This window comes from Nipponia nippon, unplaced genomic scaffold, assembly GCF_047370975.1.
Source record: "Nipponia nippon isolate SJK-2023a ecotype South Korea unplaced genomic scaffold, ASM4737097v1 scaffold_4, whole genome shotgun sequence".
Lineage (NCBI taxonomy): Eukaryota > Metazoa > Chordata > Aves > Pelecaniformes > Threskiornithidae > Nipponia > Nipponia nippon.
The window spans coordinates 56,100,340-56,121,407 of NW_028262358.1; the positions used below are offsets into that span (position 1 = coordinate 56,100,340).

The following is a 21,068-nucleotide window of genomic DNA, read 5'->3' on the forward strand; positions in this document are numbered from 1 at the left end:
TGACCCTCACTTGAGTAAAGTCCTGTGGATTTCATCCTTTCCTTTTACAATGCTGTAAGATTTCTGTAGTCACTACAGCAACTGACATTCAAAAATAGTCAATGATGTTGTGGGTTTGTTTGTTTTTTGTTTGGGTTTTTTTTTAAACAAAGCTTAGAATTTACAAACAAATAGATGAAGTGCATAAATTCTGTGTGCTCCTACTATAGGACCACTAATAATGCACTGAAGTCCATCACTGGTTCATAGGCAAGAGTTTAAGTATATTTATTTTATGAAGCCTGGGAAAAATTTCTCAAGATCCCTCAGCTTCAGGTTATAAATCTGGCATGCCTGCAGATGAAGTATTCAAGAAAGGTAAAGTTAATGTAGGATGAAGTAAAGCATTCAAGGTTCTGCTGGAGTCATTACCAATCCCGTATTGTCCAAGTAGCTGTGGAAGAAAGAAATCCTTTTCTTTAGGTAGTACTTGATAATTGTCACGTTTCTCTCAGATGAAGACAAAGGTTAAGTGAATATTCTTGGTATGCCATCTAGTTAACTTCTAAAATGTTAACTTTTAAATGTTCTAAAATATTTTTGGTAGTGTGTTGTTTTGTTTGTTTGTTTTTTTTTTTTTTTTCTCTGAGGACATATTTTAAGCTTTTCTGTTTTAATAGATCTCTTATAATAACACTTGTCTTCAACATACTTGAATCACGTAGTGCTGTGGTTAACTCAAGGTCCAGATTTTTCTCTAATAATTCATAGTTCTCTTGATTTAATCTTTTAATTTAAATAATCTCATTTTGTTAATATTGAAGGATTTGCCTTGTTTAAAGGCATTAATTCTATCACACATTTGAAAAATATTCAATTGTGTCACATCTCACTTCTATATCTATCTCCAGAATTTGCTTATGACCTTTTAGACATAGCGGAAAACAGCTGTAATCTTTCTTTTCTCTAAATGTAATCTCAGTTTTCCTTCTGCACTGAATTAGCTGAGGTTTCTTAATAAATTGTCAAAGCTGCTAACTTGTGACTTTTATCTATCATTTAGCTTCTGAGCAATAGCTGATATTAATTATTGAGTTTCAGTAAATATGGGTGAAGCTAGATAAAATCTTGATTAAATATCTGGTTAATTTTAAACATAGGTTATAAACTATGGTTGCTGAGGTTTTTCTCATAAAGGTCACTTAATGCAGCATAGAAGAGTTCATATATGTTATTTTTAATAGAGTGGACACAACCGAAATATGTTTTTGGGGCTTCATTCAGAAAAAAAGCAGGCTTCCAGTGGCTCTTGAGCTATGCTGTAGGAGCATTCATCTCTGAGTTTCTGTGGAAGTTTTATCTTTTTTTGGTCCCGCTGTTCTTTCATCTTCTAAAAACTTTCAGTACTGAACAGTTATTTTCTTTCTTCTTATGTTTTCAAGTGTTTCCTTCTGCATCTGTTACAGTGCTGCTTTGAGAGACAATTAGACTGCCAGAATCTCTGCTTATGTAGTCAGTATCTGAGGCAGAATTTATAGCTGTTATATTTTGTCCAAATGCTTCACTCTCTCTTTCTGAATAAGCCAAAAAGGCCTTAGATGTTGTTATTTAGTCTCTGCAGGCCTGTTTGTATGTGAGGATAAAGTGGTCACATGGAATAAGCTCCTTGTCATGTCCCTTTTTCTTCTGATTGGGTAGCAGGGAAGAGTAGCCTTGGTTTTGTTTATGATCCACTGATGCTTTCTTGAAGATTGTTTCTGTTCTGGTTTGGAGAAGTATATTCCAACTTACTGTTTCACTCGATGGGTGGGGTCTCAGCTTCCAGATGGAATTTTTACAGCAGTCACAATCCTGAAGCTCCAATGATATGTATAGTCCAGGTGATCTCTGCTCCAGTACAGATCTAGTTTTCCATTTCTTCATTGTTTTAGTGGCTTTCTGATGGCTCTGAAGGACCTCATTCTCTGAAATCGAAAGTGCCTTATTTTTATTGTTATTTATTAATTAAGTATTTTTATAGAGTGGTAAATGAATGGGGATTTCTAGTTATTAGCATGCTACATTCTTCCCCTCCTTTCATGTGTGACAAGGCAGATTTAACATCGTGTTCCGTGGCATCAGAGCAACAGGGTGCTAGTGGAATTAGTGTCTATGGCAAAAATTTGCCATAACATTAAAGGTTAGATCCTTAATGAAAAAACAGTTATTTGCCTGGTAGTCCATTTTTAGACACCCTGAGACCTACATAATTCTGTTAGTTGTCAAATGTTGATGGCTTCCCAACCTCAAGTTACATGAAATGTGGCAATCAAGGATTTGAGTGCTCATGTGCTAGATCCAGATGGTGATCATGTATACGGCCAGGGGTATTTACTGTCTTTGAACAGCCTGAAATTTCATGTTGTAGAGAGAAGATTCTGAGTGTTGTTTCTTGTGATAATGAAATTACAACATTACAGTGCATTTGAAGCCTACATCCTTCAGTGTTGCCCTCACAAAGTATCTGAGATCCCTTCAGAGATTACTGTGGTACAATCCAGGGAATAAAGTCTGGTTTGCCATAACGGTGTGCTATAACCACATGCCAGGTACCTGTAGAAACGTTCATTAACTTCTAGAGATTGGAGTCTAGAGTCTGGAGGCTTTCAGTTTTTCTCTTACATTCTACTGAAATATTTACCCACTTGTAACCACATGGGAATTCAGTCTGGTTCAGTGTAACAATGTTGCTGAAGTTTAAGACAAATTTTTATAGGGAAAAGAAAAAAAGCATTTGGCAAATTTTCCATCCTGTCAGAGAAGAACCTTGCTGATTTTTGTCTTTAAATGGAGAGAGCTATGCTTCCTTGCTGAATGAGATATTTGTTCATGCTAAAAGGCTACACAGTTATTAAAATCATTCTCAAAAGCGGAGGTAAATCGATGTCTGATGGACCATTGGAAGGACTCCAGACTTTCTAGTTTTCCATGCAATTATCATTTAATGAAAAATTATATTTAAATTAGAAATTAGTGAATGAAGGAAAATGGATTAACAATGTGAAACTGTTTTGGTTTTCTGAGGAGAACCTTTATGATATTTATTAGACATACTGTTCTGTACTCAGCCAAATAACTGTGTAGGTGGGGCCTGATAAATGTATGAGGAAATGTACGTTTTAAAGATGTAATTGATGGGCTGAAAACATGTACTCAAGCAGCATTTACAGCAAAGTTTTGCAAGTTTAGAACAGTCTCCTGGAAAAGAAGATGGAATTGAAACCAGACTTTTTAGTGAAATGTTTCTGTTCCCCCTTCGTACACATGCAAAGTGGATTGTTGCCATTGAATTGTCCCAAAATATAATATTTCACTGTTCTGCCCCCAATATAAGAAGGAGACCATTGTTGTGAACACTTTTGCCAAAAATACTTTATCTTCCTATTGCATTTCACAGAACGATCTGGGCTTGAAGGAACTCCAGGAGGTCTCTTGGCAGGCCACTTGCTCAAAGCAGGTTCAACACTGAATTTAGACAAGGTTGTTCAAGACCTTTTACAGGCAGCTGGAAATGGGAAAACCTGTCTAATGCTTATTAATATGCTATAGCTAGCTATTTTTTTAAAAAAATAATACTGCAGAATTTTTGATGTTTTACTCTTGAACACTTCTTTGAGATTGTAAAGCTAATTATATCTGTACATTTGTTTACATTTGCTTTTTGGTCTTTACATACTTAAAAATTCCTAATTAGGAATTATTTTAGGTGTGATATTACTTGGAATAGATACAGCAATGAGACAGTCCCCATTTAAATTGCTGGTTAATTTTAAATGAAGTCTAGGATCCTCACTGTGTCTCCACCTCTGCCTGCCACTTGTTCATACTACAGGTACCTCAGGATGTCACTGTGCATTCACTGGTTTTGAGCAAACCTATGCAGGCCAGAACAGCTGGTGTCTTCTTGCTGAGCTTGAGAAATTCCTAGAGTACTAGAGCTGCTGGTTCTTCACTTGGTGAAGCATTTACAGTTCAATTCTAGCACTATTAATCCTGATATATCAGGCCCAATAACTTCAATACCCTAATTAATTTATCTAATTTCTAAAACATAGCAGTAACAATTTCTCATTGTCTTTGAGAATTATACTAATGGACTCGTACTCCTAAAACTACTTGGCTTTTCCAAATCATGGTTGATGTATGGTTCCTCTAAAGGCTTTATTGTGACCCCTGAAATGTCTATGGCTTCACTGCAAATATTGCCTAGAAAAGGGGTGTTGCCATACTTACTGTAGCCAAAACTTAGTATAATTTGTGCAGGAGTGTCAACACTGACAGTGATTCAGTTGAATGATGGGTTAACTGAACTTCTCTTGCTTCTCTTCTACATGTCCTCTTTAAAACATGTGCTATGAATGCCAAAATATAGATTAGTATGAATCATGTCTTGCACCTTCGTCTGTAATTAGTAGATCATTTGTTCTCAGACTGTGAGTTATGAATAGTCATTAGAGACCCCAAATTACATTTGCCTGCTTGTTAACAACATTTTTTTGTCACCAGGTCTTTAAAAACTTTACATGGAAGACCAGTTTTACAGTCTGCATTGTAGCTGATAGGAATACTGGGGCACTGTGATATGTAACGTGACTTGATCAGTAAGCAAACCGGTGGCAGAGCTGGGAGTTGAACCAGCATATCTGAATGCAAGCCCTGGGCCATGCATCCCCCCACTGCAGCTTCTCTCTCTTTCTCTTTTAATAGAAGGTAGTCCTGATGATACAGGAGAAAAAAGCCCCAGTTTGGGAAAAGATGAGAGACATTTTTTGAAAAAAAACCACCCACGTAAACAGACATATAGCATTCATCAGCCACTCAGGAGCAGAAAAAATTGCAACATCCAGGTGCACAGACCAAACTCAAATCTGTTATTTATTTATGATACTGAGTGTCTAGATATCCTTGTCAGAAACCAGGCTATTAAACACTGTCACGTGAGGCAGGCCTGCTCAAGATTAGGCATTAAATTCTGATTAATTTTTTTAGAAGATTTCAGACAATGTTTCTCATTTAAGTAATTGTCAAGCCACCTGGGTTTTCAGCACAATTTACATTTCTGTTTGATTTTCTAAAAAAGAAATGGATATGAAATAAAGGGACCGATTGTCTGAATCATATTCAAAAGAAGTAATTTATTAAGCCTATAAAATTTGAATTTGGAAAGTGGTATTACTTTACAAATAATGTATTTATGTAGAGAGAACCAAGCAGAAAAGCTCTTAAAATCTCAAAGCTCTCAAAATCACCTTGGAAGGACCACTATGCCGAGATAGATACATTACAATATTAGGACCTACATTGCAGTCATAGCTTCGGCAATCTCCATCTGTTATAAATCTATCAAGAATGTAATTATATTCTGACCTCTGCTTATGTACAGCAGCCACAGTGACCTTATGTTTTAGAGGAAGCTATAGAATTTTATTTTATTTCCAATAAAGCATGAAAAATCTATTTAATTCAGCGGAAGTGTGCCTAATGAGGTCTATCTATCTGCAAAGCAAAATTACTGGAAGAGGTCATCAGGAGACAGCTACCTTGCTTGCATCCACCTTTTAGACTCTAAAGCCAGTTGTGCTTAGATGATACTCAGGTTTGTGCTCATAAGGGAACTGTTGGCTTGTTCACACTGTTTTTCTTTTGCAATCACTTAGTTTTGCCAATGGCAGCAATGGCATCAAAGTGAGTCTGGACTGAGTCCCAGAGCTCTTCTCCAGCAGTTTAGTAAATCCCTCCTGTGTTGGGACGTTTGAGAGAGGCTTTTGGATTTCTAGCCTCTTCAACTCTCACTTCAGTTTTAGAAAGGTTCGCCTACTCCCCGTATAAAGGGTTTCTGGTACAGAAAAATCCGGTTTCTTCCCTTGTGAACACTGGTGTAAAGGATTCATGTGACTTCTCTGCCATGGCCTGGTCTCTGCCGGCTCCTTTAATACTCTGATCATCAACTAAGCTATAGACACTCTGGCTTTCTGAAGGATGCCTTCTTGTTTATAATCTCTTTTACTTAGCACATACGTTTAATTTTTTAGTCTCAAGCATGGTTTGTTTTACAAAGCACCAGATATTCCTTCTCTCTAGCAATTTTCAACATAGTTCTGATGAGGTAGATCAGTCTTGAAGAGTAACATGTTTAGAAGAGAAGGTATTTCCAAGCACTTCTGGAATGCTCCTTTGACAAACTGGCAAAATTGTAGGCTGTTAATACTGCAAGGCTGTGCGTGTATATAGAAGTGTCAAATGTCTCTTATCATCTGGGGTCTGCTGAAAAGGAGCAGAACTGTGGACAAAGAGCCTCAGGTTCAAAGGTTGCTCCAGACTGGGAGGTTAGCTGGTAAACCATTTACCAGTCACTGTTTCCAAAACCAACCATAGATCCATCTTTTTGTTGTCCTCTTAGAAAAAAAACAAAAGCCATTCCTTTTCCTTCCTGCCATGATTTTTTTTCCCCTCAGAGTGTGACCACAAACCGTTGATTACTACAGGGGGTTTCAGCACCGTTTCCACGCCATCCTCACACTCACAATCCCCACTCTGACTTTTTTCCTCCAATTTATTTATGAGCCAAATGTCTTAATTTTGTAATCCTCTTTAACCTAGGTGTTGCAATCTTTTCCTGTGCATAAGGCTGTTCTCTCCCATAATGTTTCCTCCAGCCCTGTTCTGAACCTGTTCCTCCTAGAGGCTGCAGCAGCTGTGTTGCTGAAATGGAAAGGAAGCAGTAAAAGGAAAAGTCTGCATTGCCAGGAAGCCACAAATAGGGAAGAAAATCTTCGAAGATAAAAACTCATTTCTGAGCAAGCAGTTTTTAAGTAGGAGCTTCTTCCCTGAGTTAAAAGTTACTTCTTTTGCAAAATAGTTCCAGTAAGACATGAAATAATGCTTATATGAATGAGAAGCTATTGCTTATATACTTGCTGCCTAGAAACTGAACTCTCGTTCTCTAGTTCTGGCACTTAGCTTGCCTTTATGTTTTGACTTGTCAAGTTTCCAAATCTACTTTGTTTCCAGTAGTTTAAATGCTTGAAATGCCATCCGAATGTCTGTCAAGTATAAAATGGGGGTTAATTTGTAGAGCACTGACTCTTGCAAGGATTTGCAGAGTGCTGCCCGTGTACCGTTAGTGGTACAGCTCAAAGCTTTGTGCCAATGACTTTTGAGCAGTAATTACATTCTTGTGCCCATAGCTGGGGCAGTGACTGATGCCATTAGCACCACCTGAGTGAACTGAGTGTGGGAATTGTAGGATGGCAGGGCATTGGTAGTAGTGGACAGACAGTGAATGGTAGTGAAACATTTTCCATGTCATTTATGGGGTTTCTGAGCAGTTAGGGGACAAAAAAAGCCAGATATTGTGATAGAGATTATTATTGTCTATGATTTGAAATATTCTGACTAGTTAATATTTAGTCTAACAGCATGCTACTTCTCTAATAGTACTTTGTCAGAAAGGGGACACAGGATTTAACAGTTCATGGATTTGTTATTTCCCTGGACTTCCCCTCTGAACCTGATATCTTCTGGTAACCTAAGGAAGTAGATAATTTAAAATGTAATTGGGGTGAATATAAGTTTTCCTTGCAGCAGTAGAAAACTACTGTGCCATTACTCAAATTGTGACTATATGTAAACACTAATATTAAAACCATCTTCTGTTATTTTGTTAAAAAGCCTTTCTGTTGTCACTGAATCACAATGGGGAAGCCAAGACTGTATCTACAGATACCCCAGTTGTTTGCATGCATCAGGGCTAGCACATGATAGAAAAAGAAAACTTTTTTTGTGCCTGAAGTTTTAGATTGAAATGTTTGTTAAGTTATACACATGTACATACCAACGTGAGATGGGTAAGGTTTACCAATGCTGACTGAAGGTGTTGCTTTTAATTTTCTTGCTTGCTCACTTTGTGATTTTAAGTCATTGTACATTGATTTTAACGTTTTGGGTTTTTGAGAAATTAAAACCGTTATGAATAAAAGAGCCCTGAGATCTTCAGGTGAAAGATATTAAAATGTGTTCTAATAACAGAGTACCTGAGATCTCACAGCTTTATCACAGCTACAACCTATGACCAGTTACATTTTTTTCTACTCGTATGATGTTTATGATGATATATGTTATGACAACTACAGAAACTACTAAAAGCAGAATTTTACTGTAGATCAGTGAAAAATTATATGAATTGTACTGTAGATCATATGAAAAAAAAAAAGCCCCACATAAACAATACACCCCTAATCTGTGTTTCTGGAAAGAGAGACAAGTGACTGGTTCTTTCTGTCAAGGCATTGCCCGTGAAAGGAGGTAAGGACTAGAAAGTTATTCTTTTAGTACTTTAAAAATCCGTAGTGCAGTTTTTAAACTCAGCAAGTGCAAGGAAAGGATGCAGTTAAAATTTTGGAGGGAAAAGACACATGGATATAGACTGCTATATCCTAAAGCAAGTATTTTATGAAGATAGACTTACTTGTTTCAGTCATTGCATAAAAAGAAAAGATAATACCATGTCTTCTGAAATGAGAAAGATACACCTGGAAAAAAAGATATTAGTAATTAACCTGAATGGAATAAATCACCTCTTCAAGTGTATAAATTGATGAAGAATTATGCAGGCAGCAGTTAGAATTACTTCCCAATCCAGTAATTATGTCCTGGTTATTAAATATATCCTAGAAGCATTAATTAATCCCATTCCCCACATCAGTTCAGTTGTCTTCCCCCCTTCAGATCTCCATCAATTCTCTTTCTAGCTGTTTTATTTTTTCCTTCTATCTATTCTGCTTTTCCTGTGAATTCTTAGGTGCAACAGCCCTATCTACCATGGCTAGAAAGAGAAATGGCAGGGCAGTTCATTGAAAGCTGAATGTGAAAATAAGGAAGAGTAGCAAAGAAAAATTTTTCTTCTTCTCCCTCATTCTCCTGCAACTATCAGCTCCTGAGATGGAATGAGAGCTCTTACCAGTCATCTTTCTTTTCCTGAATATTGCCTCAGGAGGTAAAACAAAATCTTAATTAATTATAAACATAGAAAGCATATGTAATAACAGGTAAAAACATTTATTTATAAAATGTGAAATAAAGCTTCCTATTTCCAATAGATGGTGTTATATAGCAATTTCTAGGATACAATACTGTGTCATCCCACTGTATGGACCTGGAATTCTGAAGTCAAATGTGCCGCCACTTCTGGTTGCGCAGCATGTGCTTCCTGCACCCGTCCTGGAGAGACTGCTGTGCTTTTGCACATTTATTGACAGAGAGTTAAAAAAAGAAATTCCTTCAGAAGTGAATATATTGTTATGGTCCAGCTACACAATGATAACAAACTTATAGATTTCTTGAAAGAAGGTGGTGATTTTAAAATTATCTTAGTATCATGTTGCTGTAAGGGTCTTGTAAGATAAACGACATTGAACTAAGCCGTTTTTACTGAATGGGATATTCTGAGAAAAATATTGCAGCTGCAACATCCTTATCACTTACCGCAAGACAAGAGATGTTGTTCCTGCCTAAATTCACAATTTGTGTAATTTCATTCTGCCTATTTACATTTTTCTAAAAATTAAAATAGTTATGTCCTCTGCCAAACTAGAACAGTGTTGTCAGGTGACTTGTGTGTGTCACGCAATGACAGTTACAATTAAATCAAGGAGAGTTTGTGTCTGTGAGGCTGGGCTCCACGTGTAAAGTGCCTGGAGCCTTCTCAATGATTGATGACCACTGATACAGATAGTCAAAATATGATTTGCTGAAAATCTGTATACTAAAACGCAGTTCGAGGACTAGACCTCTGTAGAGTTTTGGGGTAGATGTCATTCCAAAAATATTGGGGAACGTTTTTTTTTTCTGCATTTGCAGGTAAATAAGATAAGGTTAAACATTCAATTCACCCGAGAGTTTTAACCTTCAAAAAAGGTACTATTTGTACAAAATAAACATTGTTGTAGTTTTTGCTTGCAACTACTGGAAAGCTGTTCAGAACTCCAGCAAAACTGAAATGGAGCATGAAGAGATGGGTTAATAAATAGGCTGCAAGTGAATAGGCTTTACAATGACAGGCAGATGTAGTTTCCGTATTAATACCCACCCCTCGTGTGATCAAGCAGAGTGAATGTTGTGTGTATGGGGGAAAGAGAAGATGAAAGTCTTTTGTATTTTTTGTATCATGTTAATGAAAATAGTACAGTAAGTATTCCAGATAGCAGGTGGGTATTGCAAACAAGACAAAAAGCAATATCTGTTGTGTTTAGGATTTCCAGAATAGTGAACAACAGGAAGGACATAAAAATATCTTGGCTGTTTCAGTTTTATCAAATAACTGTTTTTTTTCAGTTCTAGTGCCAAGAAAAGTTTATTGAGTTTTATTAATTCTGTTCCCATTTATTGCAAATAAGAAGCATTCTTTACTTGACAAATATTCCTACAAAATTTCTAGTAATAAAGAAATTAAAGAATATTATATAAAGCAGTCCATAGGAAATATATTTAAGTAGAATAGAGTTTGAGATGATATACATATCTTTAAATCTAAAATGCATTATTCCATGGTTCACACAGAGTAAAGCAAATTTTGTTCTATTTCTTCTCCACCTCTTCTTCCTCTAAATATTCTTGAATATTTTACGTAATACCGAAGATATAAAAGGTAGATTTTTGTTCTTAGCAGTAGGTAGGAAGAAGTTGGCTGTTGGACGGCTGAGATTCAATATTCATCCAATACATTAATAATTTAGGATTTTTTTTTAATAATCTGGAATTTATTTTTGTTTTGTTTTAATCACATGCTGGAAAACACTAGTGAAGTGTTTCATTTGGTTAACATTGGCTTCCCGGTCCATATGCAATTTTATTGCTGATCAGGTTCTATTGAGTGGAGTATGTAATTACTCAGCAGTTTTGAAACCTGCCTCCATATCTAAAAGGCTGACTGAATTTACATATGAAGCTTTATAAAACTGCCTTTGAAAACCTTGGTTCTTGTAGCTTTAAAACTGAAGTGGAAATTTTTTTAGAGCTTTTGCAAGATACATAGTACTTCCATTTTAGGTAGAATATTGTTTTTCATAACGTTTGGCAATTCAGGTTCCTTTATTGGATGAACTGTTCAATAAAAATTAATGCATTCATATATTTAAAAAACCTTACAGGATTATTGCACTTTTGGCAATGGAATTGTAGCTTGATAGAGTTGTCTTTTTTGGACTTAGTGACTGTGCATCACTATTATCTCTTTTTAACAGAGATAAAATTTGATTAAGCTGAAGGAGATTTGAAGGCACTTGCATTTTTCAGAGAGATACTCACTCCAATTTGGTCCAAGAAAATGAATAATAAAATCACTATGTTGCTTGTCCATCTAGGGGTTAGGCGAAGAGTTAGTAGTAATTTCTATAAATCTCTGATGAGTATGATGCTTATATAGATTGAAAGACCTTTCTGTCTGTGATAATAAAAGCTGCTGATGTGATGCAGAAGGAATGCATACTCTTACTGACTTTTTTTTCTGGATCTGGTCTCTACAAAATCCAGTGTAGGCTTACTTTGGTTCGTTAGTTGGTTGGTGTTTTTAAATCCCGAAATAAAAATGTAAAAATAAATTTCTGTGGGGCATCTCCTCCAAACTGGTTATGTTCAACTTTGCTCAATGCACCACTTTTTTTCAAGGTGAAGAAAAGCCAGTGGGAAGCTTGCAGATGAATTAAAAATAAAATTATTATCCTTATTTAGAATCTAGTTGATTTGTAAGCAGCTAAATGTGCTTACATTTGCCACCTTCCTTCTGATGTCAAATTCTCATCAAATCCTTGTTTTACTTAACAAGGCAGGCCTGGAATACGTAAAAAGCAAAACCAAAAAAATCCTTTCTGGTCTTCCAGCAATCTATACCATGGAGACTTATGCCAAAGGTGTCCTATTTGTGTTTATTAACCCTTAATGGATTCTTTTCTCCATCAAATTTGGCCTACAGCTTTCTAACGTATTCCAACTTCTAATTTATTCACACTTTCAGATTTGTTTCTGCATGGTATGAAAGAGAACCTCTTCTTGTCTGTCCTGAACCTTGCATAGGGTAGTTTAATTTGATACTATCTTGTATTAGAAGAGAAGCATCAGTGTTTGTACCTTGTTCATCTTCTTGCTACTCCTGATTTTGTAGTCTTGTATCTGGCTTGCAGGCCAAGCAGACCCAGTCAATTTAGCTGTTTCTTGCACCAAACTTGTTTCACACTTCGGATCATATTACTTTTCTTTCTCTTATCCCTTTTTCATTTCTTTTATATCTCTTTTTAAAATGGGAAGAACAGAACTGCACACAGTATTCATTGTAGTGTGCCTCATGAGTTAATAAAATCTCTGATTTATGAAGATGTCTGTCCTCCCTTCCTCTCCTAGCAATTTCTAGCCTTCTATTTACTTTCTAAACTAACTTATCTGATGTTTTTATAGTATTATTCTAACCTCAAGATCTTGTTTCTGAATTATGTCAGTTCTGAGTCCATCTGTTTATGAGTATGTTGAACAGTACAGGTCCCAAGGATACTTTTAACTCGTCAAAAGGAAATTGCTAGGTGAGCAGCTGTAGAATTTGGGATGTGAGAAAGTTAACCAACGCTTTACTATGTATGAACCATGTGGGTTTGTTCACATGATTATGTCTGCATGTTTCACAGGGCAATTTTAATTCAAAAATGTTACATTGCAAGCATACAACAAAAAAATCTGTTACAGGTAGATCATGCATGCTATTGAGTATTGCAATGAAGTAAGCTACCAATGAGAATAAGTCTAGGATGACATTTTGCCAAAATAAGAAGTCTTGCATTTTTTCTTAATAGCAAGAATCTCCCCCTCCTCTCCTGAATAGAAACAGCTTAGTGGTAGAAAAAATTGGTGTTGCTGAATGAAAAATGTGAGCAGCAATGCCCTTGAGACTTTTGGCTTACAACTAGTTTAACGAATGGGAAAATGTAGAGAGGTTAAGTAGTAGGAGTGATGAAAGATTTATTGAACTCGCTTTATCTGGAAAGATTATTAGAATAGAATTAGGAGGCCTACTAGATTTTGAATGAATTAGACATAAAATGCTTAATCTTCAAGTACTAATTCAGTGAAAATATCACCATATTCAAGAAAGAGGCAAACAGATCTAAGGATCCTCTCTGTTCCTTTGAGACTGGGAAAGGACACCCGCTGATATGATCCAACGTTTATAGGAAAGAATATTGGATGTGAGATGAAGATGTTGCTAACAAAGACTGTGAATCTAAAGGTTTAAATTTTTGTGGTGTAAAAAATGCTGAGCAAAGATTGTGTTTCCCATTCTCCAACCCATCAGAAAGACCTGTATTGATCACTTGCAAGTGCCAGCAGTTCTCAAAGTTGAGAACTGTTGTTTTTTTTTAAATTGTTCTTTCTTCTCTGTTTCTTGAATAGTTTGCCTCCTCCTCTATAGATACTTCTTTTAATTTTCCGTATTGCATGAGAACTCCAGAATAAGCCCCATCATAAGCTGTCTTCTCCTCATAGCTCAATTCCTTGTGTGCTTTGCTTATTACTTGCTTGTCCCTCACCTCTGTTTGATGATTGATTTAAGTTTTTAACTCAGCCTCAAAATGCCTGTGCCTCCTCCACTCAGAGCCAGACTTAATCTTCCCTTTATGGTTGGAGTCCACATGGGCTTTATCATTATATTTTTCTTGTAACCTTTCCACAAAGGGAGATTTTGTTCTGCTGTAAGGTCTTATGTGGTTGTTCTAATTGGTATGGCTGACTTGATAATATCCCAAGGTTCAGGGTCATACAGTGCTAAGCACATTGCAGAAATGTGCAGTAATGACAAAGACGGTTTCTGTTGCAGTTATTACAGCCTTTTGACAGTAGGTCTCCCGCATTGGATTCTGAGGTTGCAATTATCTTTCCTTTTCTTACTTCTGTTTATCTACTCATATGGCTTTCTTTATTCCTGTATAAGCTCATCTTATAATGGGTACTTTTTTGGATGGTTTTTATGTAATTATGAAGATCACAGGCTCAGTAATAGGATGATGTTTAATTCAAATAATTGGTGAACTTGAGCAAAACTTTCTTGGGTAGTTTTTGAGAGCTATTTCTGTGATCCATCTGGCCCACCCAGATCATTAATTTATCATTGATCTTTTATAGAATAGTTGTCTGATAGAGGTTGGGACATACTTTGAAGTTTGTGCTGTAAATAAATATTTATTTATTCCCAATTACTGACTTCCTTTTGTGGGGCTAAGGCAGCTATACACTGTCACTAGTCTAGAGTCCTGTGTAAGCCCAACTTATCTGAATTTTAGGAAGGAGTGCACTATTCCTGACACTATACTTTTAAAAATAGTTTTTCTCTCCAACTACTGAAGTAAGATTCCATATATAGGAAGAAGTCTTCAGAAAATAAACCAAGAGTTAATACTACCTTGGTTTATCAAGAGCAGCTGCTGATTGGCTGAAGCCATGTGTATGTAACACATACGTTCATTATGTTCTTGTGTGTCTCTAGGAATCCGGAAAGACCGCAGAGGTGGGCGAATGGTGAAACAAAAACGCCAAAGAGAGGAGCAGGATTCCAGGAACGGGGAGGCTTCTTCTACAGAGCTGAGAGCTCCCACCCTTTGGACAAGTCCACTGGTGATTAAACATAATAAGAAGAACAGTCCAGCCCTGTCCCTGACGGCAGAACAGATGGTCAGTGCCTTGCTGGAAGCTGAGCCACCCATAGTTTATTCTGAATATGACCCAAATAGACCATTCAACGAAGCCTCTATGATGACCCTGTTGACCAACCTTGCAGACAGAGAATTAGTGCACATGATCAACTGGGCAAAGAGAGTTCCAGGTAAGGAAAAAAAAGCCCCATTGGACTGTAAAAGCCTCTACATGACAAACCAATAGAAAAAAAGACACTGTTTTTCGCACTACATGTTCTGATTTCATGCAAATTGTTCACTTAAGTATAAATACATTAAAAAATCACAAATTTTACGTTATATTGGTTGATAACAAACTATAGTGCAATGTAAGTGACTTTTGAAGAAGGATTTATGCAAGAAAAGATATTTCTCCAAACTATAGAATGTTGGACAATTTTTTTGATTGCAAATCCTTTTCCCAGATAAAACCCAGCAAAATTAAAGGTAAAAATAGATTACTAAAACCCAAATGTAATCAATTTGATCTAATTAATTTATGTTAATTATTTAGATCCCTTTTGAAAAAAAGGGTTACTCTCATGTCTATAATGTAAGCCATAAATTCAGCATCACTACTGAGCCCATAAATATTAGTATTATTCATTTAATTGCCAGTTTATCTTTTTGACCATAATTTACAAATCTTCCGTGAGCTTTGGGTTTGGAAAACACAGAAAGAATAGCAATTTTTGTATAAAAATTTTTTCCTACTGGAACTAGATGTTTTTATCTTTATCATTTTGGTGCATCATGGTTGCTGACCCCTCTTTTCTGGAACGGAATTACAGAATTGTGGGAAGAATGTAACATTTTTGATTGAATGTATGTTACACATTCATTCATGTGGTTTAATCAATTTATATCAATGAAATGAGAGAGTAGTTTTGTAATTAAAGTTCATAATATTTTCAAATTTCAGTCTACAAAACTACTTTTCATAAGTTAACTTTTAAATGTTTATTAGAAATTTATTGCACGTGCTGTACTTTAATCTTTGTAAAAATACCAGCATACACAGTAATTCATACTGTATAATTCACTGGGATCCTGATCTCTTAAATTTTTACTGTAGCCATTTATTTAATTAAAATTATGTAGCTGCTTTATGAAGGTATGTTAGAGAACCTACCACAGCTCTCACTCACTTAGTACCTTACCTCAACAGTATTACCCCCGGGTTATGCCATTTTTCTGCTTTCCTTCATTTAAACTTGGCAAGACTCTTCCTGGTAAATCAATAACCCATAAAATCTGAGTCTTTTCCAGTCCTCATGGGTTCCTTTTTCACCACTTTTCACATGTCACTTTGTGGGCTCCAGCTATGATCAATGAGAACCTGTGTGTGTTTCATTTCTCATCGTATCATATAAGAAATCACCTGAGAATTTTATTCTTGACAAAGTCACAGTGGTTAAGGCCTGATCCACAAACTGTTCAAGTCAAGGGCGGGTTCTCCTGTTAATTTAGGTATGCCTTGGATCATGCCTTTACAAAATGCTTTTGAAAAATGAACATATGTCCATAGTGTTCAAGCTATTCACTATCAAAACAGCTAAGTTCAAATGACTTTTCTACTGATTTTAGAGATATAATCAGTCTAAGTTTGTTAAAATCCATTAATTTACATTCAACATGAATATACCACATTCTAAATTCATTCTGTTGTCCAACGGGAAACATTCTTCTTCTATGACATTTGATTTTGATAGTTAATGTAATTAATGAAAATGTGTTTAGATACAAAGCAACACTGTTAGGGAACTCAGATGTGTTTTTTATTCAGAAATCTCTTTAAAACTGCTTGTCACAAGATGATTACATCTGGTAAAGATCAAAAAACTGCCTGGGTTACCAAATGTATCCTTTATTTCCTAAGTAAACTTCTGAAATTAGAAAATCTAATGTATAAGGCTACCAACTATTTGTCTATATCCAATGTATTTTACATTTAAATAAATGTGCCTATTAATTGCCAAAATAGGTCCTAAGGAGAAACTAAGCCAAATGACTCTATATATGCATTAAGTACTCTAACAGATAAGGTTTGATATAAAGCTGGTGAACTTTGGTTAAAAAAAACCCAGAATTCTCTTCCCAGTGATAGCTTGATCTATTAGGCACTGTACAAACAATCATATGAAAGGAAAGTCCAAAAGCAGGAGAGATAGAATATGAATAGTTTGGGGATTCTGACAGTGCTGGACACCTAGCTGGTTCTTGGTATTGTGGCTTGGAGGATGGTATGCATGACCAAAAGCAGATATGAAAGTATTTTGGAAAGTTGATTTAAAAGAATTCAGGCTCAATTGTTTACCTGCCTCTAAAATTGGGTCCTCTGAGAGCAGGAATTTTGGAGCTAGGTGCTTAAATCTTTTTTTTGGATCTCTCATTTGGTCCCTAGAAAAGGCTGAGTGTTCTTAGTTGCTGATATTAAATCTTAGAAGTACTGATCACCATTCAAAGATAGGGCCTTTGCTTGGACTGTTTGCCTAAGTTTCCTTCTGCTGAAATGTACTGGCAGTAAATGTACATTGAGAGAAATGTGTCTGGCAATCTAAGACGTATTTTCACCTCCACAATAGGTTGCCTTTGAATAATCCATTATTACTAGGAATTATGCAATACTGCTTAATTAGAGAGGATTTTCGTATACTTTATGCATAAACAGAGGAACTGAATAACCTTTCTCTGTTAGGTGAAGTATTTTGTGCAACAACATTGTGAGATTCCACTCAGTTATTTTCTCAGCTAATTTACTAAAGTTTCAGGCTTTGGAATCAAGGGTAAAAACATCTTTTTCTAAAAAATGAATGTACTTTTTACCAGTAGAAAAAAAAGCAGTTGCAAGAAACAGCCTCTCCTATGCACACCTCTCAAGCCTTGGAAGCATTGCACAAGTTCATTTAGCTAAATGCAGGCACTTAGCTGATGGAAAGCAAGGAGCAAAGTCAATAGGAGTGGCTGGGTTGAAAGCATATTTGTTGAGGAGTGAAGAAATTGATACTAACAGAGCAGAAATGCAATGAAGATACAGTTTACAAATAAGTGTAAGGACTTTCAGGGACATTTGTGGAGTTTATTTTGCTGTGTAGGCTTTAAAGAAGAGGGAGTGTGTCAAGGCAACTAGTAATGACATTGTTTTGGTCAGCCAGTCTTTCTGGTGATGTAAATAGGTGGGCATGTAAGAAGAAACAGCTAATTAGAAGATGTGCTGGATAGAAGTCAATCTATTCTACAAAAAGGAGTAATGAAAACTAATTTATGATGGACTGTGTAGTATAATGTAGGCAGAGATCTGTTACAAAGACATGCTGAGGACAATCTCCAAAATGAGGTATCTTTGCAGACATGCCCTGATTGGGAAGGTGAGAACTGGTCTAAATCTTTATTGCAACTTGTTCAGCATTAGTTCAAACTTGTTTAAATTGACTCTGCAATCTTGGTGGTGTTAACTAATTGCTGGGGAAAAGAGAACTTGTGGCAGTTTCTTGTGCATAACCTTAAAAAATAATCTTCAATATTTAATTATAACATGATTGTTAACTGAGGTCATAACAAAGTTCTTCCATGACAATGCAATTCATAATATGCCAAGTGCATAAAAGCTTGTTTTAATTTTCCTCTGAAACCTTGGCCACTGATACAAGTGGGTTTGCCAGATTACATGAACAAAAATCTTGTACAGTGTCCTATGACACATACAAAAAATTCGGGATGCCCCTCAGGACTTGCTCTTTACATGGTCTAATGGGGATTTTGGCTTAAGTCCTCCCAGATGGCCTCTGTAAGACACCAGCGGTGCCTTCTGGTTACCCCAACCAGCTGGAATAGTAAGCAGCTGCACATAAGGCAGGTGCAAACAGATTGTTACAGGCTAGACTTTACATACACATGTAAATCGAGCCTTTTACCATTTAATTGGGACAAATCACTAAAAATTCACATGTAGGCAAGGTATCAGCATAGATGAATAAATGTTCTGCTCATTTCTAAATGATGTATTCCTGAAAGATACGGCTTTCTATTTTTTTCTTGGTTTACATAACATCTTGGGGATATAGTACCACCTTCAGTCTCATAGAATGAGGTTTTTTAGTTTAGTGAATTTTCATCATAGTCTTTGATGCAATTAGCAAAACCATTGCTTTGCTTTTCTACAGAAATGCTGATATGTCAAAGGAATTAACTTACTGTATTTCGTTATTCACTTACTGTGTATATCATTTAATACCTATATTTGGAGTACTGTATTCTCTAGAGGAAGCTGGTATTTTCAATGTAATCATCAATAATTTTTTTGTGCAGAAGCTCTTGAGATGGTAAGAGACATTATGAGCTTATACAGTGAGCTCATGGTAAGGAGTGCAGCTTTAAGGAAATTTTGTTGCAAGGGTGAAATATTTGGCACTGCTGCTACAATCTTGTATAACTATTTACTACAAGTACAGTAGCTGTACAACTTAATAGCCCTAAAATGGTACACTGGGCATACAAGCTTTGAAGTTTTGAGATGATTCACGGTGCTGTACTTATTTTATGGCTTCATGAACCGAGGAGATAAACATTTTGGCACCAATTTTTTTTATTTCAAAGCCACAGAAGTTGCTATTTTCTTAAGATATTGTTTTCCTATTTGACCTCCTAAACTGTTCTGTTTGTTAAATTAGGAACAGTGTGTAAAGAGGGCAACAATAGCCACAATTTTGCACTGCACTTCAGTGACACCAAACCTTGGAAAAAAAAAAAGTCAGCTTGCAGTGGAAGGAAAGAAGTCTTATACAAGAGTGGTGTGTGTTAATACCCTTTAGGTGCAGGACAGTTTACAGAGCTGCTAAGTGTAGTGGTCCTCCTGGCAATAATTTACACTTAGCTTAAAAAAAGGAATGGCTTGCAATTCCTGTAATAGTTTTTAATAAACCTTCTGAAATATCTGCTTCATAACCTCTTCTTATTTGACTAATGGGCTTGCTGTGGAGATTTGTAAAATCTTATTAAAAACCCCCACCCCTCTGCTTATCTGTTTAATCTATTGAAATGACACTCTAACTGCTCCCCTGACTTCATCAGAGAAAAACTGAGGAAGCAAATAGATCTGTAAGCAAAAGAGAAATGATAACAAGCGTCTGGATCTTACTGTATGGCTGCTTTTTGCTAATTTCATTCCTGTGAAGTTTCAATTCATTACCATGAATGTAAGAGATAAGAATCAATCCTTATAATGGAATAAGGTAATCACCGTTTGAATTTGAACATCAGACTGAGAGGTATCATGCAATAGCATAATTATGCAGGGCAGCAGAGTTAAAGTTGTTGAATATGAAATAAAAGTTTTCCATCCCTGTATTTTCTTAGTCTAGGAAGCACCTTTGGTCTTTCGTGACTATATGGTGTAAAACCAAACAACGCCTCCTTTCCATCCTCCTCCCCCAGCTTCTGGGTGCTGTATGAGACAAACCCACTCTTGCAAGTAGCTTTTATTTTTATTATCTATAGAATTGTCTTTTAGTGCTTTTGAAACACAATGAGAAGTATTTCTTCCTATAGAGAAATATAAATGAGAGAAAAGGTTGAGACCATGTGACAGAATGGTTTGCTGGTGAGAGACTGAGAAGATGCTGATTCTAAAGGACAGGGAGACATCTGAGAGAGTTATATACACCGGGAGCTTGTGTCAGACAGGGAAAAGCCAAAGCCAAGAAGGAACAGTTCAGCAGAAGTGCTTAGAAAGGAACATAAACTTTGGCTGCAGCTATCTATGAGAACAAAAATAGAGGCAGTGCTTTCACTAGCTGAAGACTGGAAGAAAATAATAGCAGGAGAAAAAAGGATGAGGTCTGAATAACAACTGTGATATTGGAAATTTAAGAGGTATCCTAATGCAATGGTTTTCAAACTCTAGAGTTAGGGATATAGAAGAGGAGATAAATGCATCAGGAGTAGGGTTAGCAAGCTGACCAGCATCAAGGAGACTCCAACTGGGAGAAAAAATAGAGAGCACATGCAAGAGGACCAGAAGAAGAATGAGTCAGATGAGCCAACAGTAAATTCAGCAGCTCAGTCCTGGGCCTCTTACTCATTCCTAGGGCTCCTGCTGGAGGACAGTAATTTGTTCAGGGGCTCTTCAAAGCAGAAGGGCCTGGTGGTTGCCTGTTGCCCCTGCCACAGGAAGAGCCTTGGGATATTGTCCGTTCACTATCCCTGTCCCATTTTGTCTTCCAAGCCATAGTCTTTGAGCTTCACGCCCCGCCCTTTCCCCAGGAGTTTCCTGGCAGTGATGATTACAACAATATATTCAGACTGGGTCAGTTAATTTGCATAAATTTTCAATCAAGGGAA

General features: G+C 36.4%; 1 protein-coding gene across 1 annotated transcript in view; it reads left to right on the top strand.

Annotated features, from left to right (window-relative positions):
• The window catches only part of ESR1 (estrogen receptor 1), a 167,855-nt gene that overhangs the window by 95,747 nt on the left and 51,040 nt on the right, over nucleotides 1-21,068 (top strand). Inside the window, 1 exon segment of the mRNA XM_009466299.2 lies at nucleotides 14,543-14,878. Coding sequence (XP_009464574.2) covers nucleotides 14,543-14,878 — 336 coding nt within the window.